Genomic DNA, 16,163 nt, shown 5'->3' on the forward strand with positions numbered 1-16,163 from the left:
GTCCTAACGCAGCGCTTCTCGGCCATGGCCGCTCGCTCTTCTCTTCTCTCGGTTAGCTCCGCCGCACCGCTACGATAGCGCGCCCGATTCGAACCGCCCCAAATAAAACGCCGGCCGATGCTTCATCGCTTTGGTTATTATTGTAATATATAAAGTCACAGAGAAATATACACGCGTTTGGCAAGGGACCGTCGTAATAACATACATATAAATAAATCATTCCAAAAAAATATATACAACAACTCGAATAAAAGTCTGTTTGGTGCTAGAAGAGCGGTCGGCCGCGTCTCCTCTGCGGGCCCGAGGCGCCGCCCCTCGACCAGTACTCGAGCGGGCCGGCCTCCCCTTCGTCTTTCCTCTCGGGCGCCGCGCCCCCCGCCACGGTCACGTCGGCTAGCTTGCCGATGGCTTCCGCGAGCGCCTCCTCGCGCACTCTGTCGCCTTTCAGCGCCTCGATCTGCTGCGCTAGCTCGTCCTCTACGACGGTCGTAGTCTCCGTCGTAGCGTCCGGCGTAGAGGCGCCGTCGGTCGTAGCTGCCGTGGAACTGTCCTCGCCCGAACCTTCCTCTGCATCGGAGGAGGCCAGCGGCAGACTCAGCTGGAAGGGACCCTCTCCCTCGGCCGGACCGTAGTCGTAGTCCTCCTCGAGGCTCTCCGTAGTCTCGGCGGCGAACTGGTCGTTGAGGCGCTGTAGCAGGAAGTCGAGGTGCGCCGACTCGTCGAACTTGACGACCTTGACGCAGCGGCCCATGCCGTCGGGGCGGTAGCCCTCGGCGCAGGCGGGCAGCGCCTCGGGGCCCAGATGCGGGAACACGAACAGCGACTTGGTGGTGATCCGGCGGGGCGGCGCCGCCGGGGACTCCTCCCTTCGCAGCCACGCCGCCCACGCCAACTCGCTGGGGGTGCGCTCGAGGGGCCGGTGCGGCCTGGGGGCGGAGAGCGCCTCCGCCAGCGCCGCCGCCAGCACCAGCACCGCCAGGCTCATCCGCTTAGGCATCTCTCCCGGGGCGGGCGGTCCATCCTCGTCGGCGTCGCATCTGAAACGGAAGCGTTACGTAACTGCGCCGTCCGGAAATAGCGACGGGGTTCGTCGCTCCCTTCCGAAGGGCTCCCTTTGTCCGAATCCGCGCGGGCGAAGAGAGCGCTGACCGAATTCGACGGCACGCTTCCCACGGCCGCTTTGTTTGTTTACGCGCGCGCGTCCGCAGCGCGAGTGCGCAGCGGGCGCGCGAAGAGCGTCGCGCGTCGAGAGACGGTTCGACTACGCGGAAGCGGCGTCGCGATCGACCGCGGCCGCGCTCTTCGCGAGATGTCGGAGAGCGCGCACTCACCCGAGCGCCGGTCGCAGGGACGCGCGTCCGCCGCGAGCTCTCGCGGCCGAATGACGAGGCCGTCGCCGTCGCCACCTGTCGTCGACGACGAACGATTCGAATCTCCCGCGGCCCGACGGTCGGCAAAGCAGTCTCCGCTCTCTCCGCCTGCGCCGAAGCCTCCGCTCTCGCCGAGTCGAACCGACTCCGCCCGAGCGCGAGAGCACTGACGCACGGTCAAGTCGAACGATATAAATCGTACCAAAATATTTTTTAAAACATTTAACTTGTTTATTCATCGGGTCGAATACAACCAGAGCAGAGCAGTGGATTATCGGGATTTCGCTCGAAACAGGAGCGGAGTCATATCATAGCAAATTAAAAGCGAACGATACATATACTTTTATTGTTATTGCCGCCTGGCAAAACTGCGTGGGTTTAGATAAACTCGACTCTTCTTTAGCATTTGCAAGGTATTTAAGCCTTAGAGGTCAAATATTTTTTTCTTATAAATCATCTAGTATTGTAGTATATAATTGGAGGGTTATCCAAGTAGTCAAAATATTACATTCGAGTGTTTTATAGAAAAATAGCATAGTTTAGCACAATAAAGAGAGTAAATACACCGTATAAAACATATGTATAGGTCCTTTAGACAGGATTTTATTGAATTTAAAGACAATTTGCGGTAAAAAAAAGAAGTAAAGGTTTAATCAATGTAGAGCAATTTAACAATATTAGTTCAGGCCCTGAGGAAGATAACTTTTAAAATCAAAAAGTTAGAAATAGGAAGCTAAACTGATATATCGTTGTTCGTCATTATATAAAATAAATGATAACAAAGATCGTTGTTTAACTAATTTATGAACTTGTCACTCTCTAAGTTTAACAATTGCATGAAACAGTTTTTGAATGAATCCAAAGGGTTAAATATTTTTTGGAGAATGCTCTTATATATAACACTGGTTCTTAACTTCTTTCAGGTCCCGACCCCATTTTATAGAAATCAAGTGATCCAAAATACGTCGAAAATATATTTTTCAGTATAATTCAACATAAACATATTTTTTTATTAAAGTTATAAAACATATTCATTTAAATTTGTATTTAAACATATTTAGTGTGATAATTTAGATTTTAGTTTGTTAACCTTGTGTCATTATAGACAATAATTTTTTTTTTGTTTTGCTTTTTACATTTAAAATCGTTAAAAATCCACTCTCATAGAGATATGTAGAAGTGAATAGTAATAAAACTCGAAAGGCAACATGGTATATTTTGGATATTGCTGATACATTGCGCACCAGAATTGAGACAGTATTTTTTTAGCTAATATCAGGTTGTCCTATAAGTCTGCGTTTTCTTTTCTTACATTAGCCAAAATAATAAACTTTTTATAGATTAACGATCATTTCACTATTTTTTCAGTATTTATTAACAGTAGTCGTATCAATGATGCTATTTAGTAACGGGATATTTTTTGTTTCGATATCTTCAACTTTAAATCAACAATGGCAGTGGAGATAAAATAATATTAGTAAAGTTATATTATGCTTTATAAGTTTTAACTAGCAGTTAAAAACGTCTGTAACGCATGGTCAGGGATGCCATATAACTGGGAATTTTGCTATTGAATATATACGTAAGGACGGGAAGTCCTAAGGAGTTGTTAGTGTGAATATTAAAACTGCCAGCAAAGCAGGTCCAATATTAGCGATGCAAAAGCTCACATAAAAGCTCAATGTGTCGCCTACATCAGTTCACAGGCATTTAAAAAGTTGGAAAATATGTTATTTTGCAGAATATTGCTATCTCATAAATTGTCTGAAAAAATCTCGAGCAGCGAATCTCAATATTTCAATAATCTATGATTATTGAACAGAAAGTTAATTTTTGAACTGAATTGTTACTAGTGGTTGTACGCCAATCAACCTTTAATGCGTTCAATGGGATATGAAGGACATAATCTTTATAAGTTATTGGATTAGAGGCAGACAATTACGACAAACATATAATGTGCTCAGCTAATTTGTTTTAAAGTGACTCAGACCGTAAAAAACGTTCCCTTATGAATTAAAGAAGCATAGTTTTATACCAAGAGAGTGAAAAAAATATTTTAAAAAAACAAATACAAAACGACGTTAAAGATTTGATTGCTTCCAAATATTAATTATTTTCTAAATCAGATATGAATAAATTGATAATTTATTAAAAGTATTACACGTTTTATTTTTTAGTTATTTTAACCCGCACATTATTTTAACGCAGAAATTTATGAGACAACCTGATATGTTACGAGCTAAAAAAATATCCGCAGATCCAATAATTCTACTTGTTCTTGAACTGCGCACGATGCCGAATCGACTTATTCGGGTCCTCCTCAATATTACGCTCCACAGCAGAGATACCTTATTCGGTGCACAGTGTACGACGTCTCTGCGGATGCGTATTACCAGTTAAAGTATGCGTGGTGCGAAGACGATCCATGGTTATTCGAATTACTTGCTCGGATGGACGTTTATGTCGACTGTAAAATGGACGTAGCGCACGGTAAGAACCACGATTTTTGAAATAAATTTGCGCAATTTGCAAATGTTTTTCTAGCGTAAGTTTATATAATTTATTTCTTGATGCACGAAGGTGTTTATTTATTCCATTGAGAAAATCCACTACATTTTTATTTTTGCGAATTGTCCTAGGTAGATTATTCAAATTTACACCTCCGTAGATTTTCCCCTGGCCGTACTCGTTTTCTTATACCTAACAATCCTTAAATTGTCTATATTTATAGTAATACATCTATATACATCTTATTAAATACTTATTCTAATTTATTTTGTAATTTTTGCAGCACGTTTATCTAATTTATTAAACATATATACTATTGTTGGGATAATAATTTAATATAATACTATTGTAGATTTTTTTGTGTTTATACTTAACATATTTCTGATATGTGTATATGAAATTTTTTTTTTATTTTTTTTTCAACCTTAGTTAATTTTTATTAAAAATATTATAAATCTCAGATTTGTATTATTTGTAATAAAAATTAATAAAAAAAAAATTGGCGTGATTTAGGTCGTTCGGCCCCAGTGTGCAGCGCCCGAAAGCGTAGAACTTGCATTCGAATTTCCCGCTGCACGTCGGTCGGTAAAGCAGTATCCATTCTCGCAGCTTACATTCCGAAGCCTCCTCGCGGTGAGAATCCGCGCGACAGCTGACGGAACCGCCGCGCTGCTTAGCGAAGTCGATAGAAAACAAGCTCTACGATGGCCGTCTCCAAGCTGGCGCTGATCAGGGTCACAGAGCTGGTGGGTTACTTTTTACTAATATTAGCGATCGGGCGGATTGTGCAATTGGAACGTTGCAGGCGCTGATCGGAGCTTGCATTGTGCTACACTACCGCACCTTCGAGTGTCCTGTGATAGAGAAGCTGTTCGGCGGAACGAACACTCTGCACAGGACCATGCTGGCTACGAGCGCCTTCGGTGGATTCGCCCTTTTGTCTTTGGCCGGCACCCTCGGTGAGTCATCCGGCGTCGATCGAAACTGCGATTGCGCTAAGGAGTACTAAAACCGATCTTTTCAGCGCACCTGTTGGGCGCACCGCTCGAAAAGCGAACAGACGCGATTATGTCGGCCGTGGGATGCTGCCTGTTCGTCTGGACCGGAGCCTGGATCCTGGACGAGTACAAAGACGCTCACTCCACCGAATACAAGAGCGAGCAGCTCACCAAAGCCGCATCCGCCATAGTCACCGGAGCCGCCCTGCTGGCTCACGCGTTCTTAGCCGTCGTGGAAAAGTAGCTTCCTCGTGCCCGAGGAAAAGCAGATCTCATCGCTCTATTTTTTATTACGTATACAACGCATAAACTGGTTTCGCGGGCAGTCGGCCTATATTTTATACACTCCATACCTGTTGACCGACATTCCATTTTTCGACTATTTATATTATTGTAATAAAGCACTATTATACAGCTACAAGAGATTATCTTATTGACGAAAAACGAAAGCGAGCCAGCGGTGCCGTAATGGCTCTTCGCATAAAGAGCGAGCGACGAGGAAAGAAATCGGATCTCTCGCAATGCGAGAAAACGTAACGCAACATTTTTTCATAGCGGCATTGTTGTCGCGTTACGTTATGCATAAAACATTACGCAAAGGCCTTCGCGAGTGACGTCGCGGGACGCGGTTTTCCCTCTTCGATATGTTCGTCGAACGAAAACCAGGATGCCCTAATTGTGAATAAAGAAAGCGCTAACGTCTGACGTAACTCAATTAGTATTCGGTAGGTATATGCTATAAATTCGCATCAATCGCAAAGTCGATCCTGACGTTTCTAATATTTATTATGAAATATTACCTTAAATAATGAATATATATTTATGTATCTAAAGACTACATAAAAATACTGCTTTTCATCTTTAAAATATCTAATAAAACATAGATACAATTACTTACTTATAAAAAACTGACCATCGTGACATAACAGTTATTCAAACAATTAATATGCTATACATCTGCTCATAGTCAAACATGCATATATACACCTGTTCTTATTTCAAATACATATAAAACAGTCTTCGGCGTGAATTGTTTTAGCTACTCATAGCAATCGCCGAAATTTCGAGTGAATTTCGATGAGATTTTTGATACTGTTAGATCCTCGACAACTTCAAAAAGTACATCGTCCCAGATGAAATAAGAAAAGCACAGCGAAGAATTTATTCAGATTAGATGTTAGTTGATGGTGATTTTTCAAAGAAAATCTTCTTTTATGAAAGACGCATTTCCACCTCTTTGGATATGTTAATAAACAAAATTGTCACAAATCCTCATGTGATTTACAAGAGAGCATTACATGCCAGAAAGTGACTGTTTGGTGCGGATTGTAGTCAGGCGGCGTCATTGGGTCCTATTTTTTTTAAAACGACGGATATTTGGCATGAAATCGAAGATATTGATATGGAAGAAATGCGATTCCAACAAGACGGCGCAACTTTCCACACATTTCCACACGTTGAATGTTTTAGGTGAAAAGTTTTCAGAGATTATGTACAGCGAATAATTAACGCAGATTGGGTGTTAAAACAGCAAGAAGTTGATGCTGGTTTTTAAAATAAAATCTTATTCTCAAATGAGGCACATTAAAATTAAATGAGGCGATGAAAATCCTGAAACATTTTTTTTATTTGCATGTAATATGTGAAGGGTGGATTATAGCTGGGTGGGGAGTTAAAAGAGATAAGAATTTTTAATATCGATCCCACTGCGACGGCGCAGACACGATTTTATTGCTTTTGACGTGAATTTTTGACTTCTGAGAAGTGATAATTGTTTTTGCGCACTCCTATTGACCAAAATTCGGTTAGAATATACTTTGACCAGTACACTCATATCAGAAATCCGTAGTAATATATGTAAGGATAGCTATCAAGTGCAGATAAACTATTGTACAATATTCGAGATACGACGTCTGTCTGTATTTCTTCTTCCGCTTATTTCAGTTGATTTAGGTGAAATTTTTGTGTAGTAGTTGGCTTAGTTTGTGGTGAATTATAAGATCTTTAACCGTTTATGTGCTAAAGTACAATGGCCAGCCATTGTTATTAAAAAATACAAAGGCACAAGTTGCTTATGACAGCCGTAGCGGCGTTGAAAAATTTTATTTTAACTATTTTATGAATGCTATAGAGTGGTAATAATTTTAAACATTTCTCCATAGATGGTTCTATATACCTAAAGTCTTGTAATATCATTTTTGTGAGAGCTTCGTAGGAAGCATATGGCAATACAGCTACAATTTTCGCAAGAAATTGTAGCCAAACTAAAGAGCTTATTTATAATAAATTCTATAGTCGGACAACGTGTTACTAATAATACAGTTTTATAGTAATAAAATATGAAAAGATACTTTATTTTTCAATCACTTAAAAAATCTATATATGCCCCAAAGTTGAAAGCCTTGTCTCCTGTATTCAGAAACCATAGAGAGTACGGATTGTATCCGCATTTGTGGAAGCGTTAGATACAATTCATTGTATTCTCGACTTTGCACTTTTTGAAGTTGCTGGAGGGCGGCGTCAACAATCCGTTGATGCTTGACGATTTTCAGTTGCGGGCTGTAACATGCCCTAGATCAGTGCTTCCGTTTATGTAGTTTGGCGGAGCGGTAGAGAATTTTTTCAAGCGCTATGGACTAGTGCCAAATTCATTAATTATTATTTTTCATATGACAGAATGACTCAATTGCCAGACACAATGACGTTTTTGGCGTTAGCTATGAGCTAAAATAATTTATGTTAGACGGTGCGCATTTTTTATCTTACTTTTTTTGAAGTAAGAATAGACTTGTTAATGTGTATGTACGTAAGAGGGGTTAAAAATATGTTATTATAAATAAAAATATTTTTTAAAATCCACTGTTTGTTAAGAATAGCATTCTACAATGCATATTCTGTCGAAATATGCGACCTTTCTCCATCGTTCAGGTATGTTTTCGATCCCTCGTTAATAAAACAACTTTTAGGCTTTGAAGCAAAAAACTCATCAAAAAAATCCACCTAAATAATAATACATAGTATATCAAAACAGATGATGATCTAGATAGAACTATATGGTGGATGATCGACAACTTTCGATTCTAGTTCGTTATTTTTTTCTTTCCTGATTTTTATCATATGAGTTCGTGCATTATCAGATTGCAAAAATATCGTGTTACGATTCACTACAACAGGTATTTTTGCTTATAGTGATTGATGCAATTCAAATTATTTATTCCACGAATGTCCCACTAAACATACAATATGACCGGGTTTTAGGGTTGTTTTCGCTACCTGTTACTTTAATAATCATCCAGTATTGATGATACATTGTCCCCAGATACCATATGATGCAAAAGGCGTATTTTAACATATGCAGTCAAATCACTTAATACGTGTGGTATCCTTATCCAATGTTTCCAAACCATCCAGATTGTTTTAATGAATCTTGAGACACTGGACTTGTTAGTTACATTATAAATTGCCATCTATAGATTAGCCTAAATTCGATTTCATTCACTACTACAAGTGTTCCATTTTAAAGTAAAAATGTGCCGGTTTTAATCGCTTTTTAACAATTTTTAGCATTGACGAACATGTCACCATAAACTTTATTTTGCTTTTGATAGAATTTGTATAACGCACAAATTCGAAAAAAAAAATTATAAATATTTTAGGCATGGAATATATTCTGAAAGAACTAAAAAAAACAGTCAAACTAGCGAACAGGTCACAACTGACCGTCAAAGTTAGCTACGTAAAAAATAATAAATTATTTTAGCTAACGTATATGTATGTATGTGTATGAAATGTTTGACTATTTCGTATAAAGGCCACACTGACGCATAGATTGTAATGCTCAGATTTATAATAAATAATTAAATAATATTTTTATTTTGCTTTGCAATGTGGTTTGTCCTTTTGATTTGATTATTAATCTTTAGAATAAACCATCACTGATTATCTCAATGTAGTCTATTTAAGACTGCTAATAAGAGATATGGTAAATTGAAAGTTGTTGTCAATTTAATAAAAATCGGCCACAATAACAAGTATACAATAAAAGTGCCAAGTATCAACATTTTAGTCTATTATCTTTTTTAAATGGTCAGTACACAAAAAAATCGTTCAACGCGTGATCATAACGTGCTCATAAGTGTCTGCCCTGTGATTGGTCAGTCGCCCTGAGGGGTAGTACCGGTATGTGTAAGTACACAGGGTAGTACAAGGTTTTTGTTCTCAAAGTACTATTGTTAAAATTTATATGTTTTATTAATTGGAATCACTGCCTTGCTTTTTATGTATTTTTAAATTATTTTATTTCTATAAATAATACTTTTTTTTTATTTTATAAAATTGTTTTATTTCAGTGCTGTTTTTAACTATCATAAGAATTCTGCGTTACTAAAAAAAATATAAAGAACAATTCTAAAAGAGATATTCATTAGCAACAGCAAAACTCAGATATTGGTTACAAAATGTAACGCATAAAGCAGACATTCTTAACACAAATTATAATCTTTATTATACAATTTTATGAGCTTTGTCTATATATGTCTCACAGTATAATGCCTCAGAAGACAAGAAAGACTTTTACAACAACACAAAAATAAATTTTGTTAACAGCCGCATGAGTTGTCAACTTTATAAGATGCATTTATATGAATCAAGGAACAATATTACATTTTTACATATCACATGAAACTAATGAAAAAAGTTTAAATTAAATAAAAAGTCTACTCCTAGAACATTTAATCTAAATATGTATACATGGCACATAGTTAGTAAAATCTTTTCATTTTATGGCATAAAGTTATCATTATGAATGCAACTGAAATATTACAAACATTCTTGAAAATTTCATAATGTTAGAGGACGTGTTTGAATTAAGTGCATTTGATAAACAAACATTTTTGTCAATACTTTTGAAAAGAGAAGTTTGTTAACGCATTAAAAGCAATACTGTTCTGATTTTATTTGGTTATGGTATGATACGGTGTACTGGGCAGAAACTTTTACACGTTACTTTACGTAACATTATGCATAGGATCACTACCGCGTCCGCGAAGTATGGTATCCAGTAGTATAATAAAGATTGCTCGGCTTGGGTCATAACGTGCATGTTCAAATAAATCAGAACAAGCTATTTTATTTCTGATATAAACAACAATTTATCGAAGATATTGACTTAATCAAGCAAGGACTTCATTTGAGGGGGGGGGGGGTCTAGTTTTTGATAAAACATAATTATATAATAATCACTAATTTCGATCTCTTATGGGATAGACATGATTAAATTAAAAATTCATATGGGATTGAAACTCTGGTCTTTTTGATATTAATAACCAACTTTTATGTTGTTTTGTCAAATACTGCACTATATTATTATTCAAGATAAACAAAAACAGCCTTCACATTGAATGTGAAGGTCCGTTGCTTAAATTTAACTGACAGAGAGGTCCAAAGAACAAAAAAGTTTGAGAAAACACGGTCTTGTTTTTATAGATCTTGACATTCTATTTGATTATTTAAAGTCTTACGAAGTAAAATTTAATGACAGTAAAATACATTACAAAATTATATCACTCGTCACTTTACAATACTGATATTAAATTAGTTACAGACAATAACACGGATTATAGGTTTATTTAGATATTGTTAAGACGCAAGCAATCATAAATCATCTTAAGGTCATCAATAAAAAGACTACAGCTTACAATCAACCGATATCGTGTACAGTAAAATACATTATCATAGTTGAAATTTCCATTTTAAATATCATCAAGTTAACGTTATATATAAAATAATTGTGTACTCTTATATTTACTACTTAAAAATCTTATCACTCGACACTTTACAATATTTGTATTAAATTCGTTACAATAACAACGATTAGAAAGTTTATTTAGATATTATTGGAGATGCAAGTCATCATCAATATTCTTAAGGTCAACAACAAAAAGTAATATTTCAACATCTTTAAAAATAGCTATTATATCGTTCATAAATATTAAAAATAAAATGAGACCAAAATGTGATCCTTACATTTACTAACAAACATAAATATGATTTTTGAAGTTTGCTTATACTGATCTGCATGTTTATTCGTTGAAGGTTCAAGATAATAATCTTGATGTATATAAGCCAGAGAGTCATATTGAAAAAAATAGCATGATTCATGTAATTAGTAAAGTTGTAAAAATAGAAGAAATAAGAACAGAAATAACCAGTAGACTTTCGGAAGCTTTGTAAATATTTACAAAACGACAGATAAGGAACCGAGTGGTGAGTAAATTGATAAATTCTGAAAATTCAAGTACCTGCATTAAAGAGTGGTTTTGAAAACGGTGAAATTGCCAAAGAAAATACCGCAAGAATTCGCTGATAAGGCGATGATAATAATAACACAATAACATTGATACCGATGTTTAGTAACGGTCGTGGAATTTTTAGAAACACCACAATTTTAACAGTAAAATATCTATTCAAGTGTAAGTGCGCTTTTTGACATAATCGTTTTCGTATTTTAGAGTAGATACGACGGAAAATACAATATCTACTATTTGACCAGAGCGTAAGTAGTTTTATCATACACGGCTTCGCCCGGGGCCGATTTAGATAAATTGCATGTATATCGAAATACACATTTAAAATCTAGTTTGACGCGTATTACTCACCGATACGAACGAGACTGATATTTCCTAATGTAATATTTACATTTTTTTTAATCGATTATTGAGTCAAAGAGTATTTTTAAATATATGTAAGTAATCATTTTATAAACCCTTTCTGGATAAATATCCATTTAGTTGGAGAAAGCTGCGTAAAAATCTGACAGTTCGTTCTCAAAATAAAGCGGATACGCTGTTGAAAGAGAAACCTTCTTTTTATGTATGTAGGCAAGTATATGTATTTAATTTTTTTTTTGACAAACGGAGTAAACATAATCGCGCATAAAATTTTTCTACATCAGTATTATTTTAAAATTTCTAGGTGCGCGGATTAATGTATTTTAAAAAGGGCATTTCCATCGAACTAATTCAGAAAAATCGAAAAATTATTATGGAATAAAAACGAGCCCTATAATTTTATAAACTATTCAGTGCTTAAATAAATTGTACTTACTTGGGTTAAGTTGATTTATAGCGCAAACGGTTAATTGTATAGCAGTAAAAATGTATCACTTTATTTTGATTAAATCTGAAAAGATGAAAAAACATCAATAATCTGAATTCTAAAATATAAAACGCCTTTGTCAGAATGTCATCATATAAACAAAAATAACGATTTATAGGTCAAGCTTTGCCGGATACCGGTACACACCATGGCGCAATACCATACTTGTGGGTTTTTTATTACGTTTATTACAATAATATAAATAATTATACAGACATATTAATTATATCTAATAATTTAAAAAAAATTGGGGAGCCCTGCAATACGTACTTTGGCATTTTGTGTGTGTAGATAAATTTTAGGTTGTTTTTATCATAGTGATTCATATTCAAGATTAGTGGGTTAGTGTGGTTTTGTTAGATATTTTTTATTATATTTTCTGGTATGAAAATGACAGTGGTTTTGAAGTCTCAAATATTCATACGCAAATATTTTGAAGTCGAAACGAAATTTGAGAACACGTTGGCGTAGTTTTTATTCTGTCGGAATAAAAACTATTCTAAAAATAAACCTTGTAATAATCTTGGATTAGTTCATTATACAGCTTGAACCGCCATCTTGTTTCATAATGGCGACTATACAAAAAAATCGTAACTAAAAAGTTAATGACGTAAAAAATGTTTTGAATTTAAAATAAAAATAAATAATGTTTTTTACATTTTTTCTAAATTATTATAAAATTATTCCAGAATGATTCTTTAGCTAAGCTGATTCGTTACTTTGTTTCAATATAGCATATTATATTCAAAAAATAAAAAAATCGTAACTCGGTTAAAACATCTTGGAATAAATAATAAATTATTAAAATATAAGTTAAATTATGATAATTTAAAAAAAAAAAAATTTCACCTATTTTATATGGGATATAAAAATATCAAAGCACACAATAACCTCCAAATTTTTAAACAAATCGACATGAAACTTCTAAAAAAAGCTTCTGTAAAAACCTTGACGTTCGTTAGCCAGCCTAATATGCCACCTCGTTTCAGAATGAAAGATATACAAAAATTTAAGAAATCGTAGCTTTGTTAAAAATATTTTTGAAAAAAATTACAACCGTTTTAAAATTAAAAATAATTATTTTTGCACCATTTTTTTAAATCCGTAGGTCCAAATAACAGCGTCAAACCTTATATTAGGGAGTAATAAATACGTTCGAAGGCCGTAAGTAATAAAAAAGCTCGTCATTTGAGGAGAGGGGCAAGGAGGGCAACCCCCCTCCCTTGAATTTGGCCAGAAAAATACTATGAATGTTAATAAAATAGCAATATTAAAAAAATATGAAATGACGTCTCTGATTCTAAATCAGAAATTCTCGAGTTATCCCTCAAAGAAATAATAAAAAAACAGTCTCGAATTATTCCAAAAATATTTTATTTAAATATGCCATTTCAGTGAAATGATATTGAAATACATTTTCACCGGTAGATATATATTTTTATCAGTGATAATATAATTTATTTAGCAGGTACTAGTAAAATTATATGATTTCAACTTTTCCATATGTAGTAATATATGTATACATTTACATACTTATCATTATATATTTATATGCGATGTATAAATGTTTCAATGAATATGAATTTCCATATGATATTATGAAATTTTAGGACACTAAAAAATAAAAATATAATAAGATAAAAAAAAATTTAACAATTTTTTTTTTAATAAGAAATCTATCTAAAACATATTTTTAGATGGTATTCAGATAGTTGATATTATATGTAGTATTGTAACTGCGCGGCGTTATTGAATAATTTTTTTATAAAATATCATATACTATCGATTTATTATCTGCCTTTTAAAATTTAAATATTGCCATGAGATGTTTTAACATCGATTTTCAAAAAATAATAAAAGAAATCACCAGTATACGTTGTCACAGGAAGGACTAAGAAGTCTTGTATATTTTTCTATTGAACGTGACTTATCAGATAGTATAGACGTGCCTTTAAAATGTTGTATTGAAAGCGAAGCTATGTTTACATTATTTCTATAATAACTATAGTATATTTATAAAATATAAAAAAATGTTTGTTATTTATCCAAAGCCTAAGTAACTACTGTTCTAGCTCCATATAGCGCTTAACATTTTCATTACTTTATTGAACTACTAACACAAAATTAAATGCACATTCTTTGTTCCGTTAGTTTCAAAAAAAAAAAATTACCGGGCGTGACAAAGGCGTCGTTAAACACAAACTACGCATCCAATATGACTTTTAACAGTAATACTAATATGAAAAAAATGACGCACGAAATTTTTGTACATTAATATGTATATTTAATACCTTTCTCTTTATAAGTTTGTTTTGGTTATTAAATATATTTCGAATGAAACACATCCTATTGCAGTCTCGTGTCACAACTTCCGAAAATTTTCAATTCACTTTCTTCGAATATGACCAGGAAGTTTCAAAATTACAATCCGTTAAAAAGTTTATATATACATATATACAAACATATTATTTAGAAGCCGGATTTCGCTGAGATTTTCTTTTCAATATTTCGGCAGTGATGCACATGCCATGATCTCGAATTCGAAAAAACTAAGATTTATACTTGAAATGCCGAAATATCGAACAGTTGTTCTCAATCGCGATTAATATTAAGTGTGCAATAAAACGCATTGCTTTTCAAAATCATAAAAATTTAAGATATATTAATCATTTCTCAGAACTTTTATCACTCATAAAGGGATATGTCTTTATTGTTTTTAAGTGGTTCATTATCTAATTGGCGGTTAACTTTCGTGGTAATATATTTATAAAAAACATAATGTCAAATCGTCAGCAATTTAATTTGAGTAAAAAATGAGATATTATTGCGTATTAGTCAGTTATAACTAATCTTCAGTTCTAAACCTCTATAAAAAATGTTAATAAATCAGATTGAAAGTTAAATGTGCCTTAGGGAAGGTAGTGTATGCAGTTATATACCTGCCAAAAAACCGGTATTGACGGAATTAATGGGTCTGACACGCATAAAATGCGCTAATCGAGAAAAAACTATATTGTTTTGGATTGAAGAAGAGTGGCGTTTTTTGATGAAAGTAAAATAAATTCATTCAGGTCAGATGAACTTAAAAATTTTTCCAGGCAACTATGCTAAATCAGGGGGTGTTTCTTATATTCTGGAATGGAAGGTATACATCAACGGAATTGTATTGGAGCTTGTTTTTCATCCTTTCGATGAAAAAGCACGTGCGCTCAAATTTAGAAATTTTTGCATGACTAAAAATTAAGAATAGTTTTGAATAGACCTTAATTAACCAATCTTTGCCTACGGAATAACGTGATACTCGTATTCCGTTAAAAAGAGATTACGCGCGTAACTCTTCGTGTTTATTTAGCAAATTTCTGACAAAACATATTTTAAATATTAATTGTAAAATTGTCTAAATTTAGTTTTAGCCTTTTTTACATAATTTTTTAATTTACATTTATTTTCAAAACATTAAATAATACGAATAATAATCAGGCGCGTACGGTGAGATACGTTCCATTTCGCTCGCGCGAGTGTTAAATGACGAGAGTGAGTGAGAAGGGCGTGCGGAGCGCACGCCCTTATCGTCTGATAATAATAATAACTTTTTATTTTTACATGTTTTTATGATTTTTTTTGTTACAAAACTATGTGTTGACTACTCCTGATGAAAATAATGCAAATTATGACATACAAATATACGAAAACTATATTTTTTTAAATGTCTTTGCAACACCTGCAAATTTTAGATATTTATATAGAAAAAGATAAGGTAGGGTGGTTAAACCGCTAAAATATCTTTGGGGCATAATAAAGAAAAAGATCGATTGCACAATGAGCTAATAAAAATTAATAAGAATGATTGAAAGAGTAATAAAATACCACGACGAATGGACCATGAACTCATTGAATTATTTTTGAGTGTTGTAGTAGTATTAGGATCAAGTTAGTAAAAGGAGTGTAACAAAATAATAATATTTTACAGAACTACTATTTATTAGAATAGGCTCGTATAATATTTTTCAAGTCAGAATCTTATATGTATATTAAAATGTCAGAATATATCGATCAGAACATAAGCGGCGAGAATAAATATTAGATGATCAGAATTATTTTGACAGGTGGTCAGAATAATTTTTTTCATTCA

At 34.6% G+C, this 16,163-nt stretch overlaps 2 protein-coding genes across 3 annotated transcripts; one reads left to right on the top strand and one right to left on the bottom strand.

The window, feature by feature from the left end:
* Positions 1–116: 116 nt before the first annotated feature.
* Positions 117–1,383, bottom strand: LOC148226934 (uncharacterized). The gene is made up of 2 exons (XM_088202207.1): positions 1,332–1,383; positions 117–1,037 (listed from the first exon to the last, which is right to left on the bottom strand). The coding sequence occupies exon 2, from the start codon at positions 995–997 to the stop codon at positions 266–268; it is 732 nt and encodes a 243-aa protein (XP_088058333.1). The 5' UTR covers positions 998–1,037; positions 1,332–1,383; the 3' UTR covers positions 117–265.
* LOC148226935 (uncharacterized) lies at positions 996–5,294 on the top strand. 2 transcript variants are annotated; one of them, XM_088202241.1, is made up of 4 exons: positions 996–3,860; positions 4,392–4,624; positions 4,684–4,837; positions 4,903–5,294. In XM_088202241.1, the coding sequence occupies exons 2-4, from the start codon at positions 4,583–4,585 to the stop codon at positions 5,118–5,120; spliced, it is 414 nt and encodes a 137-aa protein (XP_088058367.1). In that variant the 5' UTR covers positions 996–3,860; positions 4,392–4,582; the 3' UTR covers positions 5,121–5,294. The 2 variants fall into 2 exon arrangements, with proteins under 2 accessions (XP_088058367.1, XP_088058368.1); XM_088202242.1 differs by having other exon boundaries at positions 1,157–1,783.
* Positions 5,295–16,163: the final 10,869 nt, after the last annotated feature.

The sequence above is a fragment of the Plectrocnemia conspersa genome, unplaced genomic scaffold, assembly GCF_051122295.1.
Source record: "Plectrocnemia conspersa isolate PC_06_02 unplaced genomic scaffold, ASM5112229v1 ptg000013l, whole genome shotgun sequence".
Classification (NCBI taxonomy): Eukaryota; Metazoa; Arthropoda; class Insecta; order Trichoptera; family Polycentropodidae; genus Plectrocnemia; species Plectrocnemia conspersa.